We start from the raw sequence: 24,932 nt of genomic DNA, 5'->3' as shown, positions 1-24,932 counted from the left end.
TTATTTTTCTGTAAGGGTGCAGCCTCTGGAATTAATCAATCCAAATGTTATGCAACTTAGTCTTGTTTTTGATATTCACTGCATTATAGATCGGATATTAATTTCATATACATGCAGACGCGGCATATTTTGAATATATGAAACAGTTTCAAACTTTAACAGGACATAATGAATTTGTACTGAGCAGATGTTACCCAGTCAACATCCAGCTTGCTGTCAGACATTGGATCACATTGGATCCATCTTGTAAAACTAGTAACATCTGAGTGCAGACAGATTTTCCATGGACAAAATTATAACTTTGGATCAAATATAAATTGATCCAAGTTTAAAATGCTTCTAAAAATTGTAAAGTTCTACAGTAAATATTTTGCAACTATGGACTTAATGATCTGGGCACTTAAGTTATCCTTGCTGTAAATAAATACTTGGTTTATATAATATACATCAAAATACTGCTCAAGGTCAGGCACAAATTTAGTTACTAAAGTCTATGCAGACCATTTTATCACAACCACAACAGTCTGGTGTAGTAGACCTAAGACTCGATTTAAATCAAAAACTGATACATGTATATACACACTTGTTACTAATTGCAAGCGGTGGATCACTTGCTAATGGAAGTTGTGACAATGTTAGTCACTGTAAACAAAGTCTTAAAATACACAGACATCGATTAGTCACTTCCAAGCTTGCAGGATTTGCAAATGAATGTCAAGCCACGTGTCCGCTGCCCGGCACACTTCAGTAACACCGACATTGTAGAGAAAGAATGCAGATAGGGCAAGTATTGACTTTGCAGGGGCAGGAGTTATTTTTAAGCCTAAGTGCATACCAGGGACAGCAACTGTGGCAAGTAACCGATCACAGACAGAAAGGACCTTCACTGCCGTCAGGAGCTTTAGATGAATACACTCCAACACCCCTCAAATGCACTTAATCCAAACCAAATTAGATTTGACAAAATGTATTGCATAGAACTTTTATTCAATCACAGACAGCAGTTTAGGTTTCACACATTTCTCAAATGAGCACATTTAAAAAAAACATTCCAACACACGGTCTAAATCCAGCATTTCTAAAGGTCCCCTCATGTCGAGTTATAAATAAGCGGGGGAAAAGGAAAAGCCAGGGTTGTCCTCCAATCACACCGCAACACACTGCAGGGAAATCAAGACACAAAAGGACACGATGAGTATTTCACCTTCAACATTTTGAGTCAAACAAGTCAAGAGCATTACGTCAGGATTTTATGATCAGCAATCAGATGCAGACATTTTAAAAAAAATCGGCCCAGATCAAACGCTGAGGTCTGGATTTAAGGGTTTATTTTAAAAGAGCAGGTGAGAAAGAAGGTTCAACTGCTGAGATGACAATTCAGCTGTGTGGCTATGGGCATGTTTCATGTGCACTACGGCAACTAAAGACGAGACGTGAGGACCACAACACACCACATCTCCTTGCCCCCAGATACGTGATGTCCTAGTAGGACACTGCAGCAGGTGCTCAACAATGGATGAAATCACCAATGGCCAAGAGACACAACTGACCCAGCAAGGAGACTGAAGCTAGGGACAGTCTGGTGAATACAAATAACCAGCTGAACAGCAAATACACAGGGTGTCATAGACCTGAAACATGGTTATTTACAGGACAATGGCAGCTATTGTACATTAAAGCAAATAACTAGAAGAAAAATGTATATTCTCAGGTTCACATCCTGCTGATATTTTATCCATCTATGGATTAGTTACATTGATTTGACAACATCTGGACATCAAAGAGAATTATCTCAATTGGGTCCAGAACACATTTCAAAGTAGTTTAAAAATGGGATTCGATAGAAACAACAACTCAAGGCACATTACCCAATGTACAAATAAAATATAACATTGGTAAATGTGCGTGAAAAGTGTGATTGTAGTTCTGACAATCAAGCCTAAATTCTCATACAAAGTGCAATTTGAGCACATATTAATCAAATGCACACATCATAGCCTAAAAAATGTCAATATGTTCAATAAAATGTTAAGTGTCCAAACATCTGCCAGTTTCTCTACTGCTGCCACATGATTGGCTGATTGCATGAATAAGCAGGTGTACAAGTGCTGCTAATAAAAGGGGTCACCGAGTTTTAAACAAAGATGTAAATACGTTAAATACTTTATGTACTTCAAATTTTGTAGAGCTTAGATTCACCAATGAATTAACTGCATGTGGTCAGTTTAAAGCTGAAATTAGGCAATTATATATTCTGATAATAGCATAGTCATGCAAGTGCATTGTTGTTTTAGTCCAATTTGATGGTGGATGAATCAGGCGCAGCTGAGGGATACCAACGACCAAGCCTGAGGAAATTAGTTTCAGCTAGTGCTACCAAAACGGACCTTGGGAGTTAAAGGTTGTAATCGTCAAATGATACTCACCACACACACGGAGTTGTTAAGGTGGTTAAATCTTGAATCCAAGTGCCCTCATGCACTCTTTATGTGCCTCAATCAGCTCTGTGCAGCTTTCCTCTCCCTTTTCAATGATGCTGTGCAGGAAAAAGACATAAATAAATATTCTCCAACAACAAAATGTTACAGTTCCTCAGGAGACAGACACTCACCAAGCATCCCTGGGTTTCTTGGTCTCTGGACAAGCGCAGCATGCTTTCAGTGGCTTCTTCTGCTCAGTGCCGTCGGTCACATGAGCAGATTCCAGGCTGGCTGCAGACACAGTGGACATCTTCAGGCTGAGGGAGACTAACAGAAAGACAGACAATTAAATATCCAGAAGAAAACATTAGATGTGTGCCTTTTTCACTTGTGCATCTCAGAATCACTCGTGGACAAGTTTCCAGAGAACAAGCTCAAGGTCGTTCATGCAGATACTTTAACCTCAAGTCACAGAAGATGACTGATAAATAAAGCATAGGTGAACATGACAATAGATGCCATGTAGTTCTCCTTATGGACCTCATCACACAAACAGTACGCAACATGTTAGTACTCAATTCATAGTACACAGTAGGACATTGTATGCAGTGAGGAGTCAGACGGTGGCTTGGAGTAGTGCAGATCAGAATTGTGCACAAATACTTCATGGGAAGTGGAGTAAAACCAAAGGATGTAGTAAATAACAGTTGTACTCTATGATAGAAGCGTTTGCAGTAATAAAAAAGGTAAAATTACTACAAATACACATTATAATAAAAATGCTCATTTCTGTTGGTTCGTGCTTCTACAAAGTACATATTTGATGTTTTCCTTTCCTAGATGTGACAGTGAACTCTAATCACTTGTGTTTGAGTGGTAGAGGCAGTGGGATGTTAGAGGTACAGCCTGTGCCTTTGCCTTAGATTCATAGTGACAGTGGAGGAGGCTTATGATGATGTAACATGAACTCAGATCAACACAGAGGATTTTTACATTGAACTGGTGGAGCTAGCATCTTTAGCTTCCGGTTCTGTAAGTTAGCCTACAGCTGCTCCACCACAGCCTCAGAAACGTGCTCACTAACATTTACTGAGGCCCCGCAGATCAACGAGCTGATGACGTCACAAACAACGTGGATTACAAACGGGTGGAGAACCTGCGGCGCAGTTCTGTCACTTACTTGGGTGGAGGACGAGGAGCAGCGAATACTTCACCTTCAAAATGAACGAGGAAGACAAGAGCACGTGTCCGCTTTTTATACAATCCCGTGTGCTGCCAGCGGCAGCGGAGGCTTCTGGGAAATGTAGTACTTTGTCCTATAATATAAATATTACAGCATATTTCATGTACATTTGATTTTTGTGATATTAATTAAGACTTAACGTTTGTAAATACAACAAAATGCTGTTTTGGTGTCGTGGGAAAACATAAATTTCAGAAAATAATCCTAAATCAGTGTTTACTTACTGATTTAATATTAGTTTTCAGGCCCCTACTGACCTCTGTTATACACGATAGTTTCATTATATCCTCAGAAAACAAACAATACTCTGGTAACAGCTTATTAGATGTAAATATTCCCAGGAAATTGATTTCTCTCTTTTTTGTCATAAAAAAACAAATCAATTAAAAAAATTGATAATATACTTAAATTCTTTATCAGTCCCACCTTAGGGAAATGTGCTATGTTACAGCATCAAATTAAAAAATCTAGATGAAAATAATAAATTACAACCACAAGGAATGCATATTTAAATATCAGACACAAATTTAAGATTGCATACAAAACACAGGGTTCAGATGTTTCTAAAAATTGGTCTTTCCTTATTTTTACTACTTTTTTCCATCTTTTTTCATGTTTGCTGCCTTAAAATATACCAGTGCGAAAATCGACCTTGTCCCGAGGCATTATATGTTACTAACTTGACATAGAACAAATTAAGCAATTTGAATTGAAAGAAATATAAACTATGGACAAAGTCGAGAGATCGACTTTGAAAAGATTAAATATAAAAGATTGTATATAGACCATAATATTATATGTAATAATCAGCTCCAGTGATTCTGAATCATGTATTCAGTGCCACACACACCTACACACACACACACACACAGCCTCAACTTTACCGTGACCTTTATAAATGTCAACTCTTTCAATTCATAATTAAAGCAATATTTATTATAAATTTGTTCAGCACCTAACTGGTGATTTATTGTACAATATTAAAATGTGTCACTGTACAATCTGAAACATTAATAATAAAATAAATGAAAAATCTAATAAACTAAGCTATTTTTTTTCTACATGAGCAGGTTCTGTTGCAGATATTATATTCCGAGCTGTAAGAATGTATTACTGATGGGCTCACCTCTGTGGTTTGGGAGTTTTTAATATGAAAAATGTACCTGTTCTCTCCGACAGTGGTAAAGGTGTGTGTGTTTTCACATGTGTGCTGGGTCCACAGTACGTCAGTGCAGCACAGCAGTGCGTAATCAGCATCACTGAGTCACTTACTCTGGTTCGAGGGCCAGCTGTGTGCTAGATAAATGAGCAACTAAGCACATTGTAGATTTACTCTGTATGGTGTGATATATATATATGCACCTCCATGTGTAACACACTGCAGTCTTTCCCCAGGAGTAGAATCCATGTAGTGTGGTACTAGAGCTGAACATACAAGTCAAATACCTTTTAATTCACCCTGAGATTTATCTTAATTCTGTCATTGTTTTGTTTTTTTCATGTAGAAATGTGCCCCCTGATGGAGATGAGGTGTAAGCCGAGGTCCCGACCACGTGCCACCTCCTCTTCACGGCTGCTAAAAGCTTCCAGCAGGCTCTAGACACGCAGATGGGTTTTTATTTGACTGGTGTTTACTATGCATACATATCATAATTATCCCCCATGTTCTGTATATTCCAATAAGCCTTGTCCCATGGAAATGCAAAAATGTCATTGCCATCAAACAAAACAGTGCTCCAGAAAAGCTGAGCATATATTTAGGTCATATAATTTCAATGGATTACAAACACCAGCGTTTTTTTAATCCAAGCAAAATATAACAACTCAGGCATTCCTGTTATCTTACTGAACAGCAATTGTCAGAATAAACCCTGTTATTGTTATTTGACTGAGGGACAAATATGAACCCTCCTAATAAGGGGAGCTGAAGGGTAACACAGGCTCCGAGCTCATTTCTGTCCAGTTTCTGCAAAATAACGGAGAAAATTTGTATTTCTCTGAGCAGCGTTATGTTCTGCAGCATTTTAAACACTGAGACAATCATGTTGTCTTCAAACTCTTGTGCTTCATATGTGTAATGATAAAAGCCAAGATCCAAAGTCAGATTTAATGTTAATTCTGTACAGGACAGAGGAGGGATTTAAATGATGTTTCCCTCTGATCCCTCGGTTAAACATATTAGCATCCAATATATTAAGTACTCAAAACATAATACACAGTACAACATAGTATGCAGTCATAAGGCACACAGTGGAAAGGATCAGAATAGTACAAACTGGATTAGAGAATGCAAAAAAACGTAGGAAGTAATGTAATGTACATCCACAGAATGTAGTAAATAGCAGTTAAAAAGGTAGTAAATCACAATTAAGCAAGTGTGACATTATATCAGCCAAAAATATAATACTTAGGAAGGATGGTTTCCTGTTGTGCCTTTTCCCCGAATACTTGCAGTGTTCTGAACGACCCACTAAACTTAATTTCAATCTATATAAAGACATTTTGCATGGGAGTATGTGGAGTCTGTATACAAGGGACAAGACTACGCCAGAAGCCCCCAAAATATTGGCTAATATTCACCTGCATTAAGACTGATTTGGTAGAAATGTTGGTTTAACTCACTCATCCCTCTTTCTCTCAGACAGATCCACTTTCCAGAACAAGATTATTAAGCAATTTGAAAACTGTAATTTGGATTTGAAGCTCACCTAATAGAAAAAAGTACAATAGTTATGATATTCCCGTGCACGGTCACAAGGGGTTGTTGCCTGTTTCAGAGCAAACGTCAGACGAACGTGCAACATCACTTCACGTATCCGTCCAACTCTTCACCAATAAAAATCCCTCTTTGTCATTTGATAAAAGTTTGCTGTTTCCTGTACCTCTCTTCTGATGTCCTATGATACTCTGAGCAGAGTCATCTAAATTCTCCCTCTCATCATAAGACATCTCACCTCATGCACTAAGCTGCCAGCAGTTCCCCTCACCCACTGGCATGAACCCTCAGTTAATTCCACCATGATGCTACTTCCTGTAACATAATTTTGTGGTTCAAACTTTGCCTGCCTCAAAATCCCGCCAACCCTCCCTGGAGAAGTGAAAAGATCAAACACAGACATGTTTTTGCTTCTGCTGTGCAAACAAAGAGCCTGGTAGCTGGCTCCGAGCTGCGAGCATCACTAGCATCACCAGCATCAGGTAACACAGTGTAGTGTTTAATTACATCCCCGGGAGAGACGGCTCAGGACGAACTGGTCCTCCGCACGTGCTGGCAGATGTCGAGCTCACATGGCTATGATCCCCTCAACACACACACAGGCACACACACACGCACACGCTCACACGTCATTGTCTTCAGTATTCATGTGTGCTGGACCTTACCCTCTTGACATGGCTTGATTTATGTGGGGATGACACACAGACACTGAATAGTTGATGAGCTGGGAGAAAAAGAAAAGAAGTGTAGGGGTTGGGAGGGGGCAGAAATAGAGAGAGGCTGACGGAGAGGGAGGGAGGGAGCGAGGGAAGCAGCTCAAAGGAGGGTGTCCGATCGTCTCGCTCCACACAGCTTCTATAAGCCCTGAGGTTCGGAGCGTTGGTGGAAAATTACCTCGTGAACAAGAGGGGAGGTCCGAGCTGGTAGAGTCAGACTCCACTCGTCGTGGGAGGAAGACACAGCTGCCGCATAAGGGAGGATGGAGTGTGCGATGGGCTGATCAGAGGTGGACCAAGGTCGGGCCATGGAGAAACTAAAAGGTCCCACAGAGGGATGCGGTATCCACAGGACCTGTGGATGGAGAGCCCTGCTCCTCCCGCAGCTGAACAGACAGTCGCTGTACTTGTACGGCAGCGAGGTGGCCGTGGAGAAGGAATGCCTGCGACAGCTGGAGAGCGGGGTCTTTGTCATTCACCCTTTCAGCCTCATGAGGTATTTGATATATCTGAGTCAGGCTAGTCCTGGTCCCTAACCCCAACCCCAACCCCAACCCCAACCCCAACACCAACCCCAACTCTAACCCCAACCCCAACCCTAACCCTAAACCTAACCCCAACCCCATTGTCCAGACATACATTTTTAGAAGTTGTGTTGTTGAAGTGAGGTCCTGCAGGTATTTTGCTGTTATCCTATGATACCCTATCTTCTATCCATATTGGAAATGTCATAATGAGTCATTTAATTGATTAATTAATGATTGATAGAAAATGTATTAGGAACCATTTTAGCAATAAATCAAAAGATTCCAAACATGTTCTGGGTCCAATTCGTCGGTTTTAAAAATTTGAAATTTTTCTGAATATTTTTAGATTTTAAAGTGAAGTGAAAAACAACAACCTTGATGGATTAGGATGTGAGGATTTTTTTTTTCAAGATATATCATATTACAAATATATAAAAGTAATTTGGTCAATAATGTATAAATTAGTAGCAGATTTATCAGCAATATAAAATGATCAGCCCATCACCTACCCAACTACTGTATTCATATTTATAATTTTACTTATTAGTCAAAAATTATTCATTATGATTATTTGTCTTGCACTTCTGAAAAGATGTCAATCAAATCAAACCTGACAAATAAAAGAGATCATTAAGTGAGAGTTTAAATGATTCAGTTTATTATTAGGTGCAGTTAATGATAATAGCTGAGGATTGGAAGAGGAATAAGCAGCTGGATCAAATTACTGTGTTTTCACTGATGACTGGCTTTGCATTATCCATATTGTTATTAACAGTTTGTAAGGCGATCAGATGGAGTGAAAACAGAGAGGGGATGAAACAATCAGGATCAGAGAGCAGGGAGTTATTTGAGCCTGGTATTGAACCACGGCTGAGGAGATGTGCAGTTATAGTATCAGAGAAAAACATCCTGCCGCAGCTAATGAGTCCCTCTGGCAAATGAGCAGAAATGCTACAAAACCACATCGTAAACAAGATCTGAGGTTCACTCAACAGTCACGTGGGATTTTTTTTCTGTCCTGTAGGAGTTACTACATCATGTGCATGATGGCCATCACGTTTCTGAACCTGATCGGGATTCCCATGGAGATAGCTTTTCTGGACGGGACCAGCGGGCTGGCATGGGAAGGATTTAACGTGTTTTCAGACACGCTGTTCCTGATAGACGTGGCTCTGAATTTCCGCATGGGCATCATAGCAGAGGACAGCGAGGTGAGAGTGGCGGGCGCTCTATTTTCAGACACAATCTGGGAGACTATAATCCCCGTGCAGACAACCACATACGATCCATCTCTGTCCCATCTGTAATCCACTCAATACACGAAAGGCTAGATTAACAAACTTGCCCCCTCATCTCCTGGACACCAGCGATATTGGCACCTGCTGTTTGATTTTATAACAGGGATTATTGTAATGGGTGAATGAGAAGTATAACATTTCCAATTAAGTATTATACAGACAACTACACCCAGTTTGTTTTCATCTGAATATGTTTCGGCATTTCTATCTTGGCAATCACAAATTGGCCCATCTGTGGTGTTTACTCTGGATCTCACGAGCATCTTGTTTCTCCAGATTTATTCTCAGTCGGTTTATGCCTTGTTTGAAATATTCATGCATGAGCTTCCCCAACAGCTCAATGATGCTGTCAAATCAATTCAGATTCTCTTCTTTGAGCAGCGCGCTAATCTCATTTGACATCACTGTCTCCTTTAATGTTGGACAATCGCCCAAAAATATTGGTTCAGTTCAAGTGTTAAATTATACATCTGATCTGGCTGCACGGCGTCTTCATCCATCTGCTCGATCTGCTGCTCTGTTCTCTATCACAGGAAGCTATTCTGGATATCAAGCGGATCCGGCTCAGTTACCTGAGGACATGGTTCATACCGGACGTCATAGCTGCCTTCCCGATCGGCTACATTCTGCTGTTTGCGGTAATGAAGAGATCAAACTGTTGAAGCAGCAAAAAGCCCACAGTGTGCTCTCAATTTTACATGAATTTGTTGGTGGTTTACTCGTGCAGCACTTAGAGCTTTACAGACGGTAAATAATTGAGAAAAAGTAAATACAATTATGTGTTGAGAACTTTAGAGTATTATAATATGATGAATATAAAAAATGACAATAATAGCAATGAAAAAAAACATATAAAGTGACTATGAATTTTTTATTTCACTTTCCCAGGACTTGCATTACAACAGTGATGACAACCCGTCCAAGACCAACAAGATGATGAGGATCCTGATGTTTGTTCGGATCCTCAGCTTGATCCGACTCGCCCGGGTGTCCCGACTCGTCAGGTTCTTCAACGAAGTGGAGAAAGTAAGTTCAAACGCCTTGCGCTCTGCAGAGCTCCCCCCTGAAACTCAATCCACCTTTCTCCCCGCCCGCTGAAATCTTACCAGGCCTGGATCAGATGACAAATCGGACTTTGACCACTGACAATGTCATCTGAGAAACAAAAGCTGGCCCGTTGTCAACAGTTTATCACCGTTTTCTTACCACATGTGACCAAAGGTAACTGCTCAAACAACAGATGCTTAAACAAAAGTAAAAGAGAGCGATGACCCCAGATTCACTTCCTGTTCATACTCATCTCTTCTTGCTGATAGGTGACACTGGTTCCAACCACATGTCGCCCTAAACCAGAATAATCTTTTTCTCATTTTTACATCACGTTAAAGTCGTAGAAAGAGAAATCCAGTCTGCACAGTAGGTTTAATGTTTGTATTCATGACGTGTCTTTACCTTGGTTTCAAGGTCTTTATTTATAGTGGGTGCTCAATCACAGTGTATAATGCTGTAAAATGGCACACACTGTATCTGAGCCACCAGGAGGGTGTGTGCATAATGCCATAAAGTCACGTGTCGTTTCGTGTCAACCCCTCTTTAGGTGTCAAATGCAAACCTGGAGGTGGTCCGCCTGTTCTTCCGAATCCTGTCTTTATTCATGATGATTTTCCTGCTGTGTCACTGGAACGGCTGCATCCAGTACTTTGTTCCCATGCTAGAGGAGTTCCCCTCTGACTGCTGGGTCCGCAAAGAAAACCTTATGGTAAAACTCAACACTGAATCAATATCACATGAGTGGACTTGTATTTAGAGTTACCAGACCGATAAGGACCAGCACAGTAAAAACCTTTAAGAGAGCTATTAAACTTTGCGGTACTGGCCCCAGTTTTACGAAAACTACCACTAATGATGTAAATATATCTTCCAGAATGCCACAGTGATCGTGAAGTACTCATGGGGAGTTTTTCGAGCTCTCTCACAGATGATTGCTCTCTCGTACGGCTCCATGGACGCTCCAACAAGTGAGGGATATTGATTTCTTTATCCAACACTAACACCATTAGAAGTAAATGTGTATCACTTTCACTCTCAGATATAAATACACCAAACATAACACTAAATGAGCTGGTGGGTGTGTTGGCTCCAGATTATGTTGAAATGTGGATCGTCATGGTCAGCATGGTGTCTGGCTGTCTGATGTACACCGTCCTCGTGGCCAACGCCACCGCAATGATCGCCAACACCGACCCTGCAGCCAAGGAGTACAAGATCAAGGTCCTCATGGGTGACAATTACTATCCTTCATCAGCAAATACACACCATGTTTAACAAGTTATTACACCAGCTTGTAGTAATGAGTAGAAATTGGTTCCAATTCAAAGCCAAAATTATTTTAGGCTAATAAAAAACTTCCCACAACTCAAATTACAAAGTTCTTGACAGAAGGCAACCAATTCAAAACAAAATCATATGAAAAATAGATACAACTTTAAGTTTGTAAGATGAAATCAGGATTAGCTGGAAATAACAATAATATTACTCTCTTCACTTACTTATATATAACAGGGAGAGGAAAATAAAAAACAAGGACATTTTAGATATTATATTGTATATATTTATTATGTTATATGTTAGAGACCATATGAGTAAATTATGGTGTAAAAAATTGATATTCACTTAATATTACATACACATCACAATCTTTTATTGGATTTAAGTGGAGGATTAAAATAAAGAATGTCAAGCCTTTCTTAATTATTAAATGGACTAGTTATTTTTCATTTGATATTTATTCTCTCGTTATTAATGCAGTTGTATTATAATCTTTGTAAGGATAAGAATGACCCATTGGAAGAATGACTATGCAAATTTTGAGTATCTGAGACACTCCCTGTGACTCTCTGCAGATGAGTCGTTTGGAGCACTACATGTCCTTTATGAAGCTCCCGCCTGAACTGCAGCTCCGCATCAGCAACTACTACCAGGCTCGCTATGGGGGGAAATGGTTTGACCAGAAGGACGTGATGGCCACGGTGTCTTCTGCACTCAAAGAGGTAAATGCTCATCTCTGGACTTCTGTGTGTATACCATGTTTACCATGCTCATATGAAGTGAACTGAGACCCACTCATGGTGAGTGGGTCTCAGAGGTTTGGAGACCTCACCCACATTCAAACATCTGAAGAGGTAATCTAATAAACAACTAATTTCAAGGTAAAAAATTAACAAAACCTTGCCAATGTGGTGGAGAAAGTTGCTTCCTAGTCATTCATATAATAATAATAATAATAATAATAATAATAATAATAATAATAATAATAATAATAATAATAATAATAATAATAATAATAATAATGATAATGACTATGACAATGATAATCATACTCATAATAATAATAATTATAATTATTATTACTATTTATTTATTTCTTGTGAATTGATAATAATTTCTAATGATTTTTCAGCAAATCCTGACAGTGATGTGCAGCCGGCTGCTGAGAAAAGCTCCAATGTTTCAGAACAGTGATGAAAACTTCATCAGTGCCCTCCTCCCAAAACTGGAGTACGAGGTCTTCCAGGAGGGAGACGTCATCGTCCGAGAGAATGTCCCAGGCGACAGGATGTTCTTCATCGACCACGGCCAGGTCCTCATGGAGAGCGAGTCCTACGATAGGGAACTATCTGATGGAGACTTTTTTGGAGGTGGGTGGGATTTTCTCAGTTTTTTTAAATGTCTACAAAGTGTTTACTTTGATTTGAAAATTGATTTCCAGACAGTGTTAGACAGAACCTTAGTCAAATTATATTAATGGTTAATTTAACATGTATTAACTTCTGAATGTGTTTTTAGACTTAAGGAAACTGAAATCCGACCAAGTACGTGACACAATAATAACAATAATTACATGATGCTGTGTAAGAATTATATAATCAACAAAAAGTACTATAAGCTCATTTGTGTTCACGTTTTGAGTTTTTAATTAAGCAATATCACAATTTTACAGTGTCCTCAAATACATACTAAATATACTCTGTTTAAATTTGATATTTGCTGAGTCATCACTGTGATACTTCTTCCTTTGGACACAAGTGTGTTCAGGGTATCAATTTGAAGTATTTATTTCTCATAGCCATCGAGGATCAGTTCACTCAAATTACAGGAAACCAAGAATATGCAGTTGGAGTTTGAGATCTCTCTCATTGGGTCATCTGCCTCCACCTCAATGCAGTGGACAAGTAACATTAATGAAATTCCATATGGTGCTACCTGTTTTGGAAATTGAAGAAAAATAGTTTTTTCCTGTGATATTTTGACTTTGTGTTTAAAACACATGCCGTTCATTTATTACGATGTCAGTGTCTTCACTCATTTCCTGTCACCTATAGACACAATTTTAATAAACGAATCAGCAGTAACATGCCTTCCTTGAAACAATGATTTTATAATGCACAGTATATCTAAAACACAGTATTGCTAAATTCAATAACCCAGTTAATCAAATTGTTTGGGTCCAACTAAGTTTGTATATCGCTGGGTCTTTAGCAATATGTAATGCTGTCTCACTTGAAGACATTGTCCAAAACTCAATAGAAAAATCCATTAAAAAAAAGGACATTTTCTGTCTTATAAAAGCAGTTCATAGTTGCACTCTGGATAATCCACAGATTTCATCGTGAGCACTTCTCACTGGAGCTACTTTCTGCCAGAGATCGTCCACATGAAAACAGCTGACAGCTGGTTGTGAGGATTATCTACAGTAACATGGATCATGTTTCTAGGAAAAGATGTTGCTCTTGTCCTTTTAAGACTGTGAGCTTCGCAAAAAATGTTTTCCATTGCATTGGGAAAAAAATCTGAGGCAGGCATATGTTACTATCTTAAAGACATGTACTTGGATTTACTGATGAATTAAATATATTTGGATCATATTTTAGGTAGATATAGACAGATTTTTCAACATTTATCACACATTTTGAACACTTCTATTAGTCTGTTTAAGTTCGCATAGGCGAGCAAGACAGACATTTTTTTTACCCACTGGAAATGAAAGTGAAAAAATCCACATTTTCCAATTTGTGGGACTGATTTAATTCTTAGGCTGAAGGAGGAACAAATCTTTTTGGCAGCAAACCTCAGCAGCGTTTAGAGCTAAGCAGGCTTCCCGACCGCTAAGTCTGGTTATTTTTTATTTAGGATTAATTGTCAGAGCTCATCCCGTCATTAGGGTTTACTCGCTCATTAACCATGCTCTTGTGGTTCCCTCTGTGTGTGTATGTGTGTGTGTGTACGCTCTACAGAGACGTGCATGCTGACCAAAGGCCAACATCTGGCCACAATGAAGGCGCTGACCGACTGCCAGTGCTTCACTCTGTCCTTTGACGACTTTCGGGAGGCGCTGCAGGGCTTCCCAGATGTCAAGCAGGACTTGGAAAAAATGGTTGAGCTCAACTCTGATGCAGGAGTCGTGTAAGAACAAAAAAAAATTATTCCATATCTGGACATGACTTGGACATTTACTGACCGAGGAGATGGACAGTCCTCGAGCCTCGACTCGAACTGGGAATGATTCAGACCTCAACAGTTAAGATGGGTCAAACATATAATCTCTGCTTTCTTGTTGCTATCTAACATCAACGTTTGGAAAGTCAATATATATCGTAGTGACAAAACAAGAAAGGTTCAGACTTTTTGTCTTTATATGACTTGGGGATTGCTTTTGATGTTTTGGCCATGATCCCTATCAATTACATTGGTCTCACCAAGTCAACCTCTAAGATCTGGGATCACATAGATTTGAACAAGAGACACAAGCCGTCAGATGATCATAGGTTGTATATGAATCCATAAACTTCTTACCCAGTTGTTTAAAGATTCATCACTGTTCAACAAAACACAGGTTTAACTTAAATCTATAGTTTTGCTTTCAAGTAGTCATTTAGATTATTTGGTCTCTTGTGGGTCATCCCGCTGGACTTATCACCCTGTTAATGGATGACTGTACAGTATTAGATAAGACCCAAGTAGCAAACTGGAAATTTGCTTTAAAGGAAGGTTATATCTAAACAGATTCTTGTGAATATGAAGAATCTGTAGGCGAGGGACAAGATTTTGGTGCCCGGAAGCTTTCTGGTTTCTTTTTCTGGTTTGAGCAATCACATTTGAGCTGTTAAACCTTCAATGTGGAGAGCAAAAGAGGCAGAACACATTGACTGAAATGCGTTTTAATATATATTTATTCATATACAGATAGATGTTGATATAGAGTTTAGCCAAAATGTCATCTGGACCCAAAACACTTACAAAAAGTATCGCTGTTTGTGTTTTGTGTGGAGAAACATTTGACTTCTGTGATTTTAAAAACTAGTCGGACTCTTGGATATCCAGAAGCCCCAAAATGTTGGCCATTGCCTCTAGAAGCTAATTAACGACAGCCAATGTATCAGTGATTGAAAGAAGGTAAAAACTCATGTATGTCATTGTTTCTTTTCTCTAAAATGACATTTATTTGTAGCAACATTACTCAAGATGAATTAATGTCATTGTGAAAGCAACAAAAATAAAGCATATACTTTAATATGATTATGAAACATCTGTGTGAAAACAACAGGTCGTATCCTCCCCGTTTCCCTTTCATCCAAACACGCACACGGTACCCGAAGCCAGCCGGTGTTTGTACTCGTAGAGGTAGTAGGAGGCTTGAGGGAAGTTGCACTTCATCTCCATCCTACCCGGAACCACGTGGACCGCCACGCCAGAGCCCAGCCCCTCCTGCAGCTTCTTCAGCATGCGTGAGGCCAGGTAGCGCCGCGCCCTTCCTGGGTCCTCCTCGATGGAGGCGTACACTTCAGGGGGTGGGTTTGGGATCTTCCACTCCAGGTCCACGATGAGTTGATGGATACGACTCTTGTCCAGTGACGTCGGCGTGTCACGGTAGCAAGCTACCACGTGGGGGATTGGAGCTTCAGATGCCACTGACAGCAAATTGTTGGGCGGCTGCTCCACTGGTGCTTCTTCCTTTGCCTCTTCTGTCTCCTCGATCTGCTCATCCTCCAGAGGTCCCATGGTGGGGTGGAGCATCACTGCCCAGCGCAGCCAATCATAGTTCTTCTCCAGGGTCTTCAGGATGCCAGTTGCTGCCTCTTCAGGGGGTGCACGGTTCTGCACGGCTTCGTTTAATTGTAGCCTAATATCCCCTTCCGCCTGCTCCAGGAAGTATCCCAGGCAGCGGTCGCCCATGTTCTTCATCTTCCTGTAGAGGGCGCCCATACGGTCAGACCAGATCTTCATCAGCAGAGCCTGATCTCTGCCTGTCAGAGAAGCCTGCGTGAAGAGACACAGCAGGCCGGTGCCCAGGACAAAGTTTACCTGTTGAAAAAAAGAGAAAAGTGGTTGTAAATAGTTTTTTAATTTGTATTTCCTTACAGGGAGAACCAGATGGGTTCTTTTAATGCAGGAATACTACTGAAAAGTGTTGAGCATCCGGAAACTCTTCAAGAGGTCGTTTTGAACCAAAAGTCACTTTCAAAACACGCTGTTAACAACATACTGGCAACAGTACACACAGAAACATTATGTTGCACTTTTTGTTATACTGTGGGTGGTTGATGATTGGTTGGTTGGTTGGTTGGTTAGTTGATAGTTTGCTGGTTCGTATGTTGGTTGGTATATTGGTTAGTTGGTTGGTTGGTTGGTTGGTTGATAGTTGGTTGATGATTGTTGGTTGGTTGATAGTTGGTTGAAGGTTGGTTGGTGGTTTGCTGGTTCGTATGTTGGTTGGTATATTGGTTGGTTGGTTGGTTGGTTGGTTGGTTGATAGTTGGTTGATGGTTGGTTGGTTGGTTGGTTGGTTGGTTGGTTGGTTGATTGTTGGTTGGTTGGTTGGCTGGTTGGTTGGCTGGTTGGTTGAAAGTTGGTTGGTTGGTTGGTTGATAGTTGGTTGGTTGATAGGTGGTTGGTTGACAGTTGGTTGGTTGGTTGATAGTTGGCTGATGGTTGGTTGGTGGTTTGCTGGTTCGTATGTTGGTTGGTATATTGGTTGGTTGGTTGGTTGGTTGGTTGGTTGGTTGATAGTTGGTTGATGGTTGGTTAGTTGGTTGATAGTTGGTTGATGGTTGGTTGGAGGTTTGCTGGTTCGTATGTTGGTTGGTATATTGGTTGGTTGGTTGGTTGGTTGGTTGGTTGGTTGGTTGATAGTTGGTTGATGGTTGGTTGGTTGGTTGGTTGATAGTTGGTTGATGGTTGGTTGGTGGTTTGCTGGTTCGTATGTTGGTTGGTATGTTGGTTGGTTGGTTGGTTGGTTAGTTGGTTGGTTGATTGGTTGGTTGGTAGTTGGTAGTTGGTTGATGGTTGGTTGGTTGGTTGGTTGATAGTTGGTTGATGGTTGGTTGGTGGTTTGCTGGTTCGTATGTTGGTTGGTATGTTGGTTGGTTGGTTGGTTGGTTAGTTGGTTGGTTGATTGGTTGGTTGGTAGTTGGTAGTTGGTTGATGGTTGGTTGGTTGGTTGGTTGATAGTTGGTTGGTTGGTTGGCTGGTTGAAAGTTGGTTGGTTGGTTGGTTGGTTGATAGTTGGTTGATGGCTGGTTGGTTGGTTGAAAGTTTGTTGGTTGGCTGGTTGGTTGGTTGAAAGTTGATAGTTGGTTGATGGTTGGTTGGGAGATCTATTAAGGGATATCCTTGAGTTTGTGTAATTTGCAGTAGCTGTATTTGATTTAAAGGGACTGTTTGTGCTTGCTGAAGGGATGCGCTGTACTATTTGGTTGGTATATTGGTTGGTTGGTTGGTTGGTTGGTTGGTTGATAGTTGGTTGATGGTTGGTTGGTTGGTTGGTTGGTTGGTTGGTTGGTTGGTTGGTTGATTGTTGGTTGGTTGGTTGGCTGGTTGGTTGGCTGGTTGGTTGAAAGTTGGTTGGTTGGTTGGTTGATAGTTGGTTGGTTGATAGGTGGTTGGTTGACAGTTGGTTGGTTGGTTGATAGTTGGCTGATGGTTGGTTGGTGGTTTGCTGGTTCGTATGTTGGTTGGTATATTGGTTGGTTGGTTGGTTGGTTGGTTGGTTGATAGTTGGTTGATGGTTGGTTAGTTGGTTGATAGTTGGTTGATGGTTGGTTGGAGGTTTGCTGGTTCGTATGTTGGTTGGTATATTGGTTGGTTGGTTGGTTGGTTGGTTGGTTGGTTGGTTGATAGTTGGTTGATGGTTGGTTGGTTGGTTGGTTGATAGTTGGTTGATGGTTGGTTGGTGGTTTGCTGGTTGGTATGTTGGTTGGTATGTTGGTTGGTTGGTTGGTTGGTTAGTTGGTTGGTTGATTGGTTGGTTGGTAGTTGGTAGTTGGTTGATGGTTGGTTGGTTGGTTGATAGTTGGTTGGTTGGTTGGCTGGTTGAAAGTTGGTTGGTTGGTTGGTTGGTTGATAGTTGGTTGATGGCTGGTTGGTTGGTTGAAAGTTGGTTGGTTGGCTGGTTGGTTGGTTGAAAGTTGATAGTTGGTTGATGGTTGGTTGGGAGATCTATTAAGGGATATCCTTGAGTTTGTGTAATTTGCAGTAGCTGTATTTGATTTAAAGGGACTGTTTGTGCTTGCTGAAGGGATGCGCTGTACTATTTTCAACAGCAACAGACATGTTGTGTTTTGTTGTTTGTGGTAGAGACACTGCTGGCCTGATTCCCCAATGCCAAACACATCAAGCTGTTTATCAAATTACTGTTTCGGAAAAGTTTTGAATTAAGGTTTAATAATCACTTGGAGCAGAGACATGACTGTACCTGACACAACACCGGAACATCATTTGAACACATTTTAAGTCGTGAAAATTTGCTGTTCTCTTCTGCTGTGGTCACATTTACTAATTTTGGCTGGTGCAGGTGCATTTCACATTACAATCATATTTTGTAGAGCTGTAGTACATTGTATATGACACTGTATTGTCTTTAGTAATACACCAAGCCATCTGGAATTTTTTGGCAACTACACTGACCATAATAGTGTTTCCAAATCTCATTTTTACCCCAGAACGGAGGCTGCTGAGACTTATCACTCTCCTTAAGATAAAGCTCACAGATGTCCCAAACTCATTTCAAAGAAAGACCACCACCAATGGTTATCCAAGGTTAACCTAAGAGCATAGAGCCTGGTGGCGTCTGTAGATTTTGGCTGGAGTAAGAGCAACCAAACTTTACGGATATGAAAATGAATGAGACTGTGGATATTAGTTTAGTGTTGTATTATTAATCTTATTTAAGTGTACTTTAGAATTTCACCCCCCCAAAAAAGAAAAAGATTACAAGAGTTCTTGTGCCAGCAGGAGCAAAAATATCACATGACACATAAACTTATCACCTACAACATGTTTATATATGATATAATCCAAGGTTAAAGAAACAAAGTTGTGGTTGCTTTGCTTAACAAGGTCAGGTTCTGCAGTGTGACTTTGATCGCTGCAGTCAGTTGTAGACGTCACTACAGCTCGGCCTCAGAGCCCTGTCGTTTCCTCAGCTCATTACGCAGAATAAAGTTTGTGCCATCGTATTGTTTATTGGATAGTTTCACTGAGGTTAACTTTGACTGCAGCGTGAGGGCACATTTTGCAGATACTTGCCGCCTCAGTGGAAGCACTTTTCTTGTATCTTCCCCCGTGCATTTATGCAAACCAGGTCAAAGTGCACCCAAGTCCTTGAAAGAGCACTGCACAAACAAATCACTGCTCCAGCACTGAGTTCAAGCAGAAATTGCGGCAGCATTAAGGCTAATCCAGCGAGGCTGGCTGCCTCACACACTAAAATCCCCTGAAGTGGAATCTAGACTGATTTGAGTTTCTAAGCTGAAAACACCCTGTCCTTACAACAGCTCCTTTAAACAAACAAACACTTGGTAAATAGTCCTTACGCCACCCTCAGAGTGATCGATGCATCATGGGTAATGAGGGTTAAATGCTGGTCCAACGTACGTCATGCCCATGATTATCAACTCCGACAAAGAGGTTATGTTTTCACCCCTGTCCCTTTGCTTGTGAGCAAGATTACACAAAAACTACTGGACAGATTTCCACAAAACGTGGTGAAAGGATGCGGTATGATGTACTTGGTGTGGATCCGAACCAAGTGGCAGATTCTGAATTTTGTTATCACTTTCTTTAACATTGTGAGATTTTGTGAGTTTTTTTTTTTTAGATTTTCCATGATGTCTCAGAGTATAATTTAGGGCTCCTGATAAATGAAATCAGACATGTTTAAGGGGCGATATTCATGAATGCGGGCAGCACGGTGATGCACTGGTTAGCAGCGATAAGGTTCCCAGTTAGTTTCTTGGTTCATTCTGTGTTGAGTTTGCTGAATTGACAGTAGGTTAGAATGGATGGATTTCTTTAACATTACAACATAGGCTGTTTTTTAACTGTTTTAAACTTCCTTAATTTCTCAGAAAAGAATTCATGAAATTCATATGTGCAATCTTGTGCAGATCCAAAACCAATCTGGATCTGGTGAATTTAAATGTGGTGTCATAAGGGGACTGTCCGCACTCTCCTGTGCGCCCTTCTTATATTTATAAGGTAATTGCATAATGCTTTTACATAACAAACAAGCCAGTGACTACTGAGGTGCATTTACAGTCAAAGTCGATGCTCATTATGTAGCAGGCTGGTTCTGTGTGTGTCTTGCTCGGGGTCACAGCAGAACAACAGATGGACTAATTGACAAACAGTGACTTTTTTTTTTTTTAAGTGAGTGAACCATCCAGATCTTTGTGGAGGTTTTATGTAAGCTCAATGTGAGTGCAGACAGAGAAATGCTTCTCGTCTTGCTCAAAAACCTTTTTAGTTACACCCCAGTTATCCAATGTTGGTTCACAGACTACGTTGAATTCCTGTTTATGAGTGAAAAGCCAACACAGTTCTCTGCCGTGTCTCCTTTTTGGTGGAAGAAAAATAATTAGTTTTTACAACAGCAAAAGGCAAGTTGCCAACTCAGCACACAACAAGACACTAGAAGGTCACAGCTCTGCAGTATTAAATATTCAGTTTATTTTCATACTAACAAGATAGATGCAGCCTGTTTCATTCCCCACAGGACCTCGAGGTTTTTCTCTCACATCTATCTCTTTGGTCTGGGAACTGAATATTTAATCCTGTTCCTCGATCCTTTTACTGAGCAGATTTGCATTATATTCCTAAAATTACATCTGAAGTAGCGTCTTCATTCTTGGGTCCGGTGTCTTTAACAAGGGACAAACAGATGAGAGCTTCACCGCATCTCAGATCAAAGGCTTGTCTCTATCTTTTTTGACATTTTTATTCCTACTCTCATTTGTGGATTTGAGAACGTTGGATGGCTGTGTCACCTCAGGCCTCCTCCTGCTGTGGTTAAGCAGGGGTGCATGCTTCTGTATAATGACTTGTAAGGTAGGACAGAATTAAACTTTAGCGATGCCTGTAGGGAGATGAGGTAAACACACACACACACACACACCCCCCCCCTGAACCTTCACCGACCTTGACGCAGAACTCCTTCAGCTCCCAGCGTTTGGGCTTGCGGGTCAGTATGAGCTGCTCCAGCAGGGTGGGCTGGTCAGTCAGCGCTGACACTCCCATCAGGCGGTTGTAAAGCGCTGTCAGCTGCCTCTCCAGGCGGTGGTCATGTACGTACTGCAGGAACACCTCTATCTCCTTCTTGGTGAAATCGGACTGGGCCCTCACCTAGAACAAGGGGAGATAAGAGGGTTTTCTCTTTAGATATGGGGGTTGAGGAGGCAGTCGGATCAGAAACTTTTCAATAAAAAAACACACTATATAGATATAAGATATAAAATGAATAAATAGTTGGTAACAGACATGCATGGGCCCCACACCTCTCATCAGAGCAATCTCTTTGTGTTAATTATTGAGTTTGTAGTCCCATTACGTATCTTTGTGGTTGTGTTGTTTATCTTGTTAAGTAATTTTGCATCATTTCATAGTAGTTTTTTCCCTTGTTTTGCATCTCATCTTATGTCTCTTTGTGGTAATTTTTTGTTTTTTTGCAGATATTTGATTCCCTTATTCAACAAATTACATCAACAGTCATTTCATGTCCAGTGGGCTTGTGCAAGAATCCATTTATTATCCAAACAAGTCACCTATCCACTCGCTGTATTTACACCGCTCCCCTGATTCCCCCCTCAAGCCTTTGGTGGAGGTAAAAGGTAGAACAAGGTCATTGGCAGTCGTAAAGATTTCGGTTCAATCGGTTGCAGTTACAGAACTGCAGGTAAATCTGCAGGTTGCTGATGACTGTGTTTGACTCTTCACCATACAGTGGTTAGCTGTCGCTTCACAAAAAGAAGGTTGCTGGTTTGTATTCACTTGGCTGTGACCTTTCTCTCTATATGTGTGTGTGTGTGTGTGTGTGTGTGTGTGTGTGTGTGTGTGTGTGTGTGTGTGTGTGTGCATGTGTGCGTGTGTGCGTGCGTGCATGTTCTTCAGGTTCTCTGGCTTTTTCTCGAGAGATAAATTTGAGACTCTAGATCGATGGTGTGAATGGTTGATTCTCTCTGTTTGTTGGTCCTGTGTTACGCTGGCAACCTGTCCAATGTCAGCTAGGATTAGTTCCAGTAACCCAAACATGATCCTCAAAGGATAAGTGGTATAGATAATGTGTGGAAAATGGATGAAACTCAAACTCACATCCTGCTTTTGAAAGGGATTCTAAGAACAAATCAGTTGTCTCACCCCAGTAGAACACTCACAGTGAAATGGTAATAGTTCCTGTTTCGAAATAATTAAAACAGAAAAAAAAGGCATAAGCCTGTTAATGCGAAGGCTGCAATGACTAAACAGATGCTTGGGTCATGCATCTGGTCATATTTACATAATGCACTCTGCATGATGAGTTCAGTCAGTCCCGAATCAGGAAAATTGGCAGAGTTAATGGTGTTCATGATACCTACAAATATCTGTCTTATGAGAAAGATGATCTGGAGTTTGTTCTCGGACAAGTCAAAATGGCAATTAAACCTCTGATCCCAGCACCAATAAAATCAATAAACAGCATCAGCTCTGTTGTTTTTATTTTAAAAAGATGAATTCAAATAAATCATAATAACAATTTGATTTGATTTGTCCTTGAGAAGAACCCTTAATCCCTACCACGCCCATGTGCTTTCTTTTACACTGTCAGAAATATACAATGCAATCAGTCTATCTGTCTTTCTAAATAAATACAGAAAACTGTAATGTTTTAATCGAGTTATTGTTTGTTGTGTAAAATGTCAGAAAATAAGAAATTCCTCAGGGCTGAAGAACAGAAATTTTCACATTAATGAGGGTGTCAATTTTAAATGTATCTGTAATTCAATCAATCAATAATCAAAATAATTATTGAATAATCAGATTTATCATTTGCATGTATTTTTTAACTTTCGCAGCACTATGTGTGATTTCACTTTGTGGTGGGACTGTTTCACATTATCTTAACCTTCACAATAAAACACTGAGAGGCAGATACTCTCCCTCCACAGTAATATTCATATATCTGTTTACTCAGTCTAACTGCATCTATGAGATTCAGGGACAGGCTCCTCACCGCTGTTCCCAGCTGGTAGTAGACCACCGCCAGGTCGTCCTCAAGCCGGTGGACCTCCTGGTCGTCGAGCAGGCCGTGACCTGAAGCCGCCAGCTCCTGATCAATGTGGTCCAGGTTCTTCTTGGCCAGATCCATTTCCTCTGCTGTGGCACTGCCGCCCAGGTAGGAGCAGATGCCCTGAACGAGGACCCTGAGCAACAAACACACACAGACACACTCCCGATTGACATGTGGGATATGAGTAATGGCAGATCACTATATGGGTTGGAAATGCATTGGAAGACATTGGTTTCTAAACAGGATGTGGAAATTGAAATGTTCTCTCCCAGTTTTCGATCAAAAGGACTCACTAAGAAGTTTATGTCACATATATATAGAGAAGGTAACTCACCTCACAGTTTGCATGTAGCCCACAGGCTCCAAAACCTTCCCAAACATTGCCATGACTCTGGAGCTTTGTTCCGACAAATTAGCTATAGAGAAATATTACACTATTAAATTCACATTCCTGATAAGTGTGTAGATTAGCACAGATTTCTCTTAGTATCTCACCTCAGTAGTGTCGCATTCAGGTTTGTACTGACCTTCACAGTTTGATCAGTATTTATACACCTAGTGTATCTGATAAGGGATCTACACACCTCCTGTTAACTCTTAACTTGACGGTAAATGAGGGAAATGATGCATGATAGGTGTCAATTTGTATTCATAATAATAATAATAATAATTATTTATATTATTCAATTAAACAATTATTGCATAAAGATGAAAAACGATATCTGGTAGCACATGTAGACGACCTCTTAAGAATTAGATGGAATAATAATATAAACATTTACACTGATGGTTCAAGGGATCCAGAAAGCAGAAGAGTGTGATTTGGTTCATACATCCGCCATGTGCCAATCTGCCAGATGGGATTTCAATATTCTCTGCAGAGTTAGTTGGAAGATGGAGGCTGGGATAAAATTGTCCTGTGCACAGATTAATTATCTGCCCTAGTGGCATGGGGGAGGGGGGGAGGCAGAGTTGGAGAAGCACTGAGGTAGTGTGGGGCTTTTGTGAGTGCCAGCACATGTTGGTGTTGAGGGAAATGAGGTTGTGGATAGGGCAGCGAGGACAATTTGTGCAGAAATACAATAGATGTGCAAGTGCCATTTGGAAGGATGGAGTGTTGTAGGATCAGTGAGAGGCCGAATCAGATATGGCAGCGAGAGTGGGATGGAGACAACACAGGAAAAAAAGCTAAATAAATTCCAAGCATCAGTTCAACTGGTAAAATAACCATGACTCAAATCGATGATATCAAATTGTCATGGCTAAGGCTCGGGCATTGTGGACTGACAAGTGAGTTGGTGCTTGTTGGGAAACACAGAGCTGGTAAATATGTGTGCTTATGCATGCAATACTATTCTGTATTAGGGATCAATTAATCGACGATCGATTAATTGATCATTAAGAATTTCATCG

General features: G+C 40.5%; 3 protein-coding genes across 3 annotated transcripts; 1 reads left to right on the top strand and 2 right to left on the bottom strand.

Annotated features, from left to right (window-relative positions):
* Positions 1-968: 968 nt before the first annotated feature.
* Positions 969-3,697, bottom strand: LOC133967699 (cytochrome c oxidase copper chaperone). The gene is made up of 4 exons (XM_062403310.1): positions 3,601-3,697; positions 2,612-2,747; positions 2,427-2,536; positions 969-1,160 (listed from the first exon to the last, which is right to left on the bottom strand). The coding sequence occupies exons 2-3, from the start codon at positions 2,728-2,730 to the stop codon at positions 2,452-2,454; spliced, it is 204 nt and encodes a 67-aa protein (XP_062259294.1). The 5' UTR covers positions 2,731-2,747; positions 3,601-3,697; the 3' UTR covers positions 969-1,160; positions 2,427-2,451.
* Positions 3,698-7,236: 3,539 nt separating this feature from the next.
* On the top strand, positions 7,237-15,496 carry hcn5 (hyperpolarization activated cyclic nucleotide-gated potassium channel 5). The gene is made up of 10 exons (XM_062401961.1): positions 7,237-7,591; positions 8,647-8,833; positions 9,454-9,558; positions 9,809-9,946; positions 10,518-10,679; positions 10,845-10,938; positions 11,064-11,191; positions 11,824-11,970; positions 12,381-12,618; positions 14,215-15,496. Exons 1-10 carry the CDS (start codon positions 7,404-7,406, stop codon positions 14,385-14,387), a joined length of 1,560 nt encoding a protein of 519 aa, XP_062257945.1. The 5' UTR covers positions 7,237-7,403; the 3' UTR covers positions 14,388-15,496.
* On the bottom strand, positions 15,447-23,906 carry LOC133967115 (uncharacterized). Its single transcript, XM_062402347.1, has 4 exons — positions 23,854-23,906; positions 23,463-23,652; positions 21,395-21,598; positions 15,447-16,282 (listed from the first exon to the last, which is right to left on the bottom strand). The coding sequence occupies exons 1-4, from the start codon at positions 23,904-23,906 to the stop codon at positions 15,548-15,550; spliced, it is 1,182 nt and encodes a 393-aa protein (XP_062258331.1). The 3' UTR covers positions 15,447-15,547.
* Positions 23,907-24,932: the final 1,026 nt, after the last annotated feature.

This window comes from Platichthys flesus, chromosome 13 (genome assembly GCF_949316205.1).
Source record: "Platichthys flesus chromosome 13, fPlaFle2.1, whole genome shotgun sequence".
NCBI classification, from domain to species: Eukaryota; Metazoa; Chordata; class Actinopteri; order Pleuronectiformes; family Pleuronectidae; genus Platichthys; species Platichthys flesus.
This window is presented reverse-complemented; position numbering and strand designations above follow the sequence as displayed.

Coding starts and splice junctions, on each gene's coding strand:
- LOC133967115 (XM_062402347.1), bottom strand. CDS start 23,906: ATGGCAATGTTTGGGAAGGTTTTGGAGCCTGTGGGCTACATGCAAACT. Junction 23,653..23,853: donor GGCTACATGCAAACTGTGAG/GTGAGTTACCTT, acceptor TTTGTTGCTCAG/GGTCCTCGTTCAGGGCATCT. Junction 16,283..21,394: donor TGAAGGAGTTCTGCGTCAAG/GTCGGTGAAGGT, acceptor TTTTTTCAACAG/GTAAACTTTGTCCTGGGCAC.
- LOC133967699 (XM_062403310.1), bottom strand. CDS start 2,730: ATGTCCACTGTGTCTGCAGCCAGCCTGGAATCTGCTCATGTGACCGAC. Junction 2,537..2,611: donor AAGAAACCCAGGGATGCTTG/GTGAGTGTCTGT, acceptor TTTCCTGCACAG/CATCATTGAAAAGGGAGAGG.
- hcn5 (XM_062401961.1), top strand. CDS start 7,404: ATGGAGAAACTAAAAGGTCCCACAGAGGGATGCGGTATCCACAGGACC. Junction 9,947..10,517: donor TCTTCAACGAAGTGGAGAAA/GTAAGTTCAAAC, acceptor ACCCCTCTTTAG/GTGTCAAATGCAAACCTGGA. Junction 12,619..14,214: donor TGATGGAGACTTTTTTGGAG/GTGGGTGGGATT, acceptor TACGCTCTACAG/AGACGTGCATGCTGACCAAA.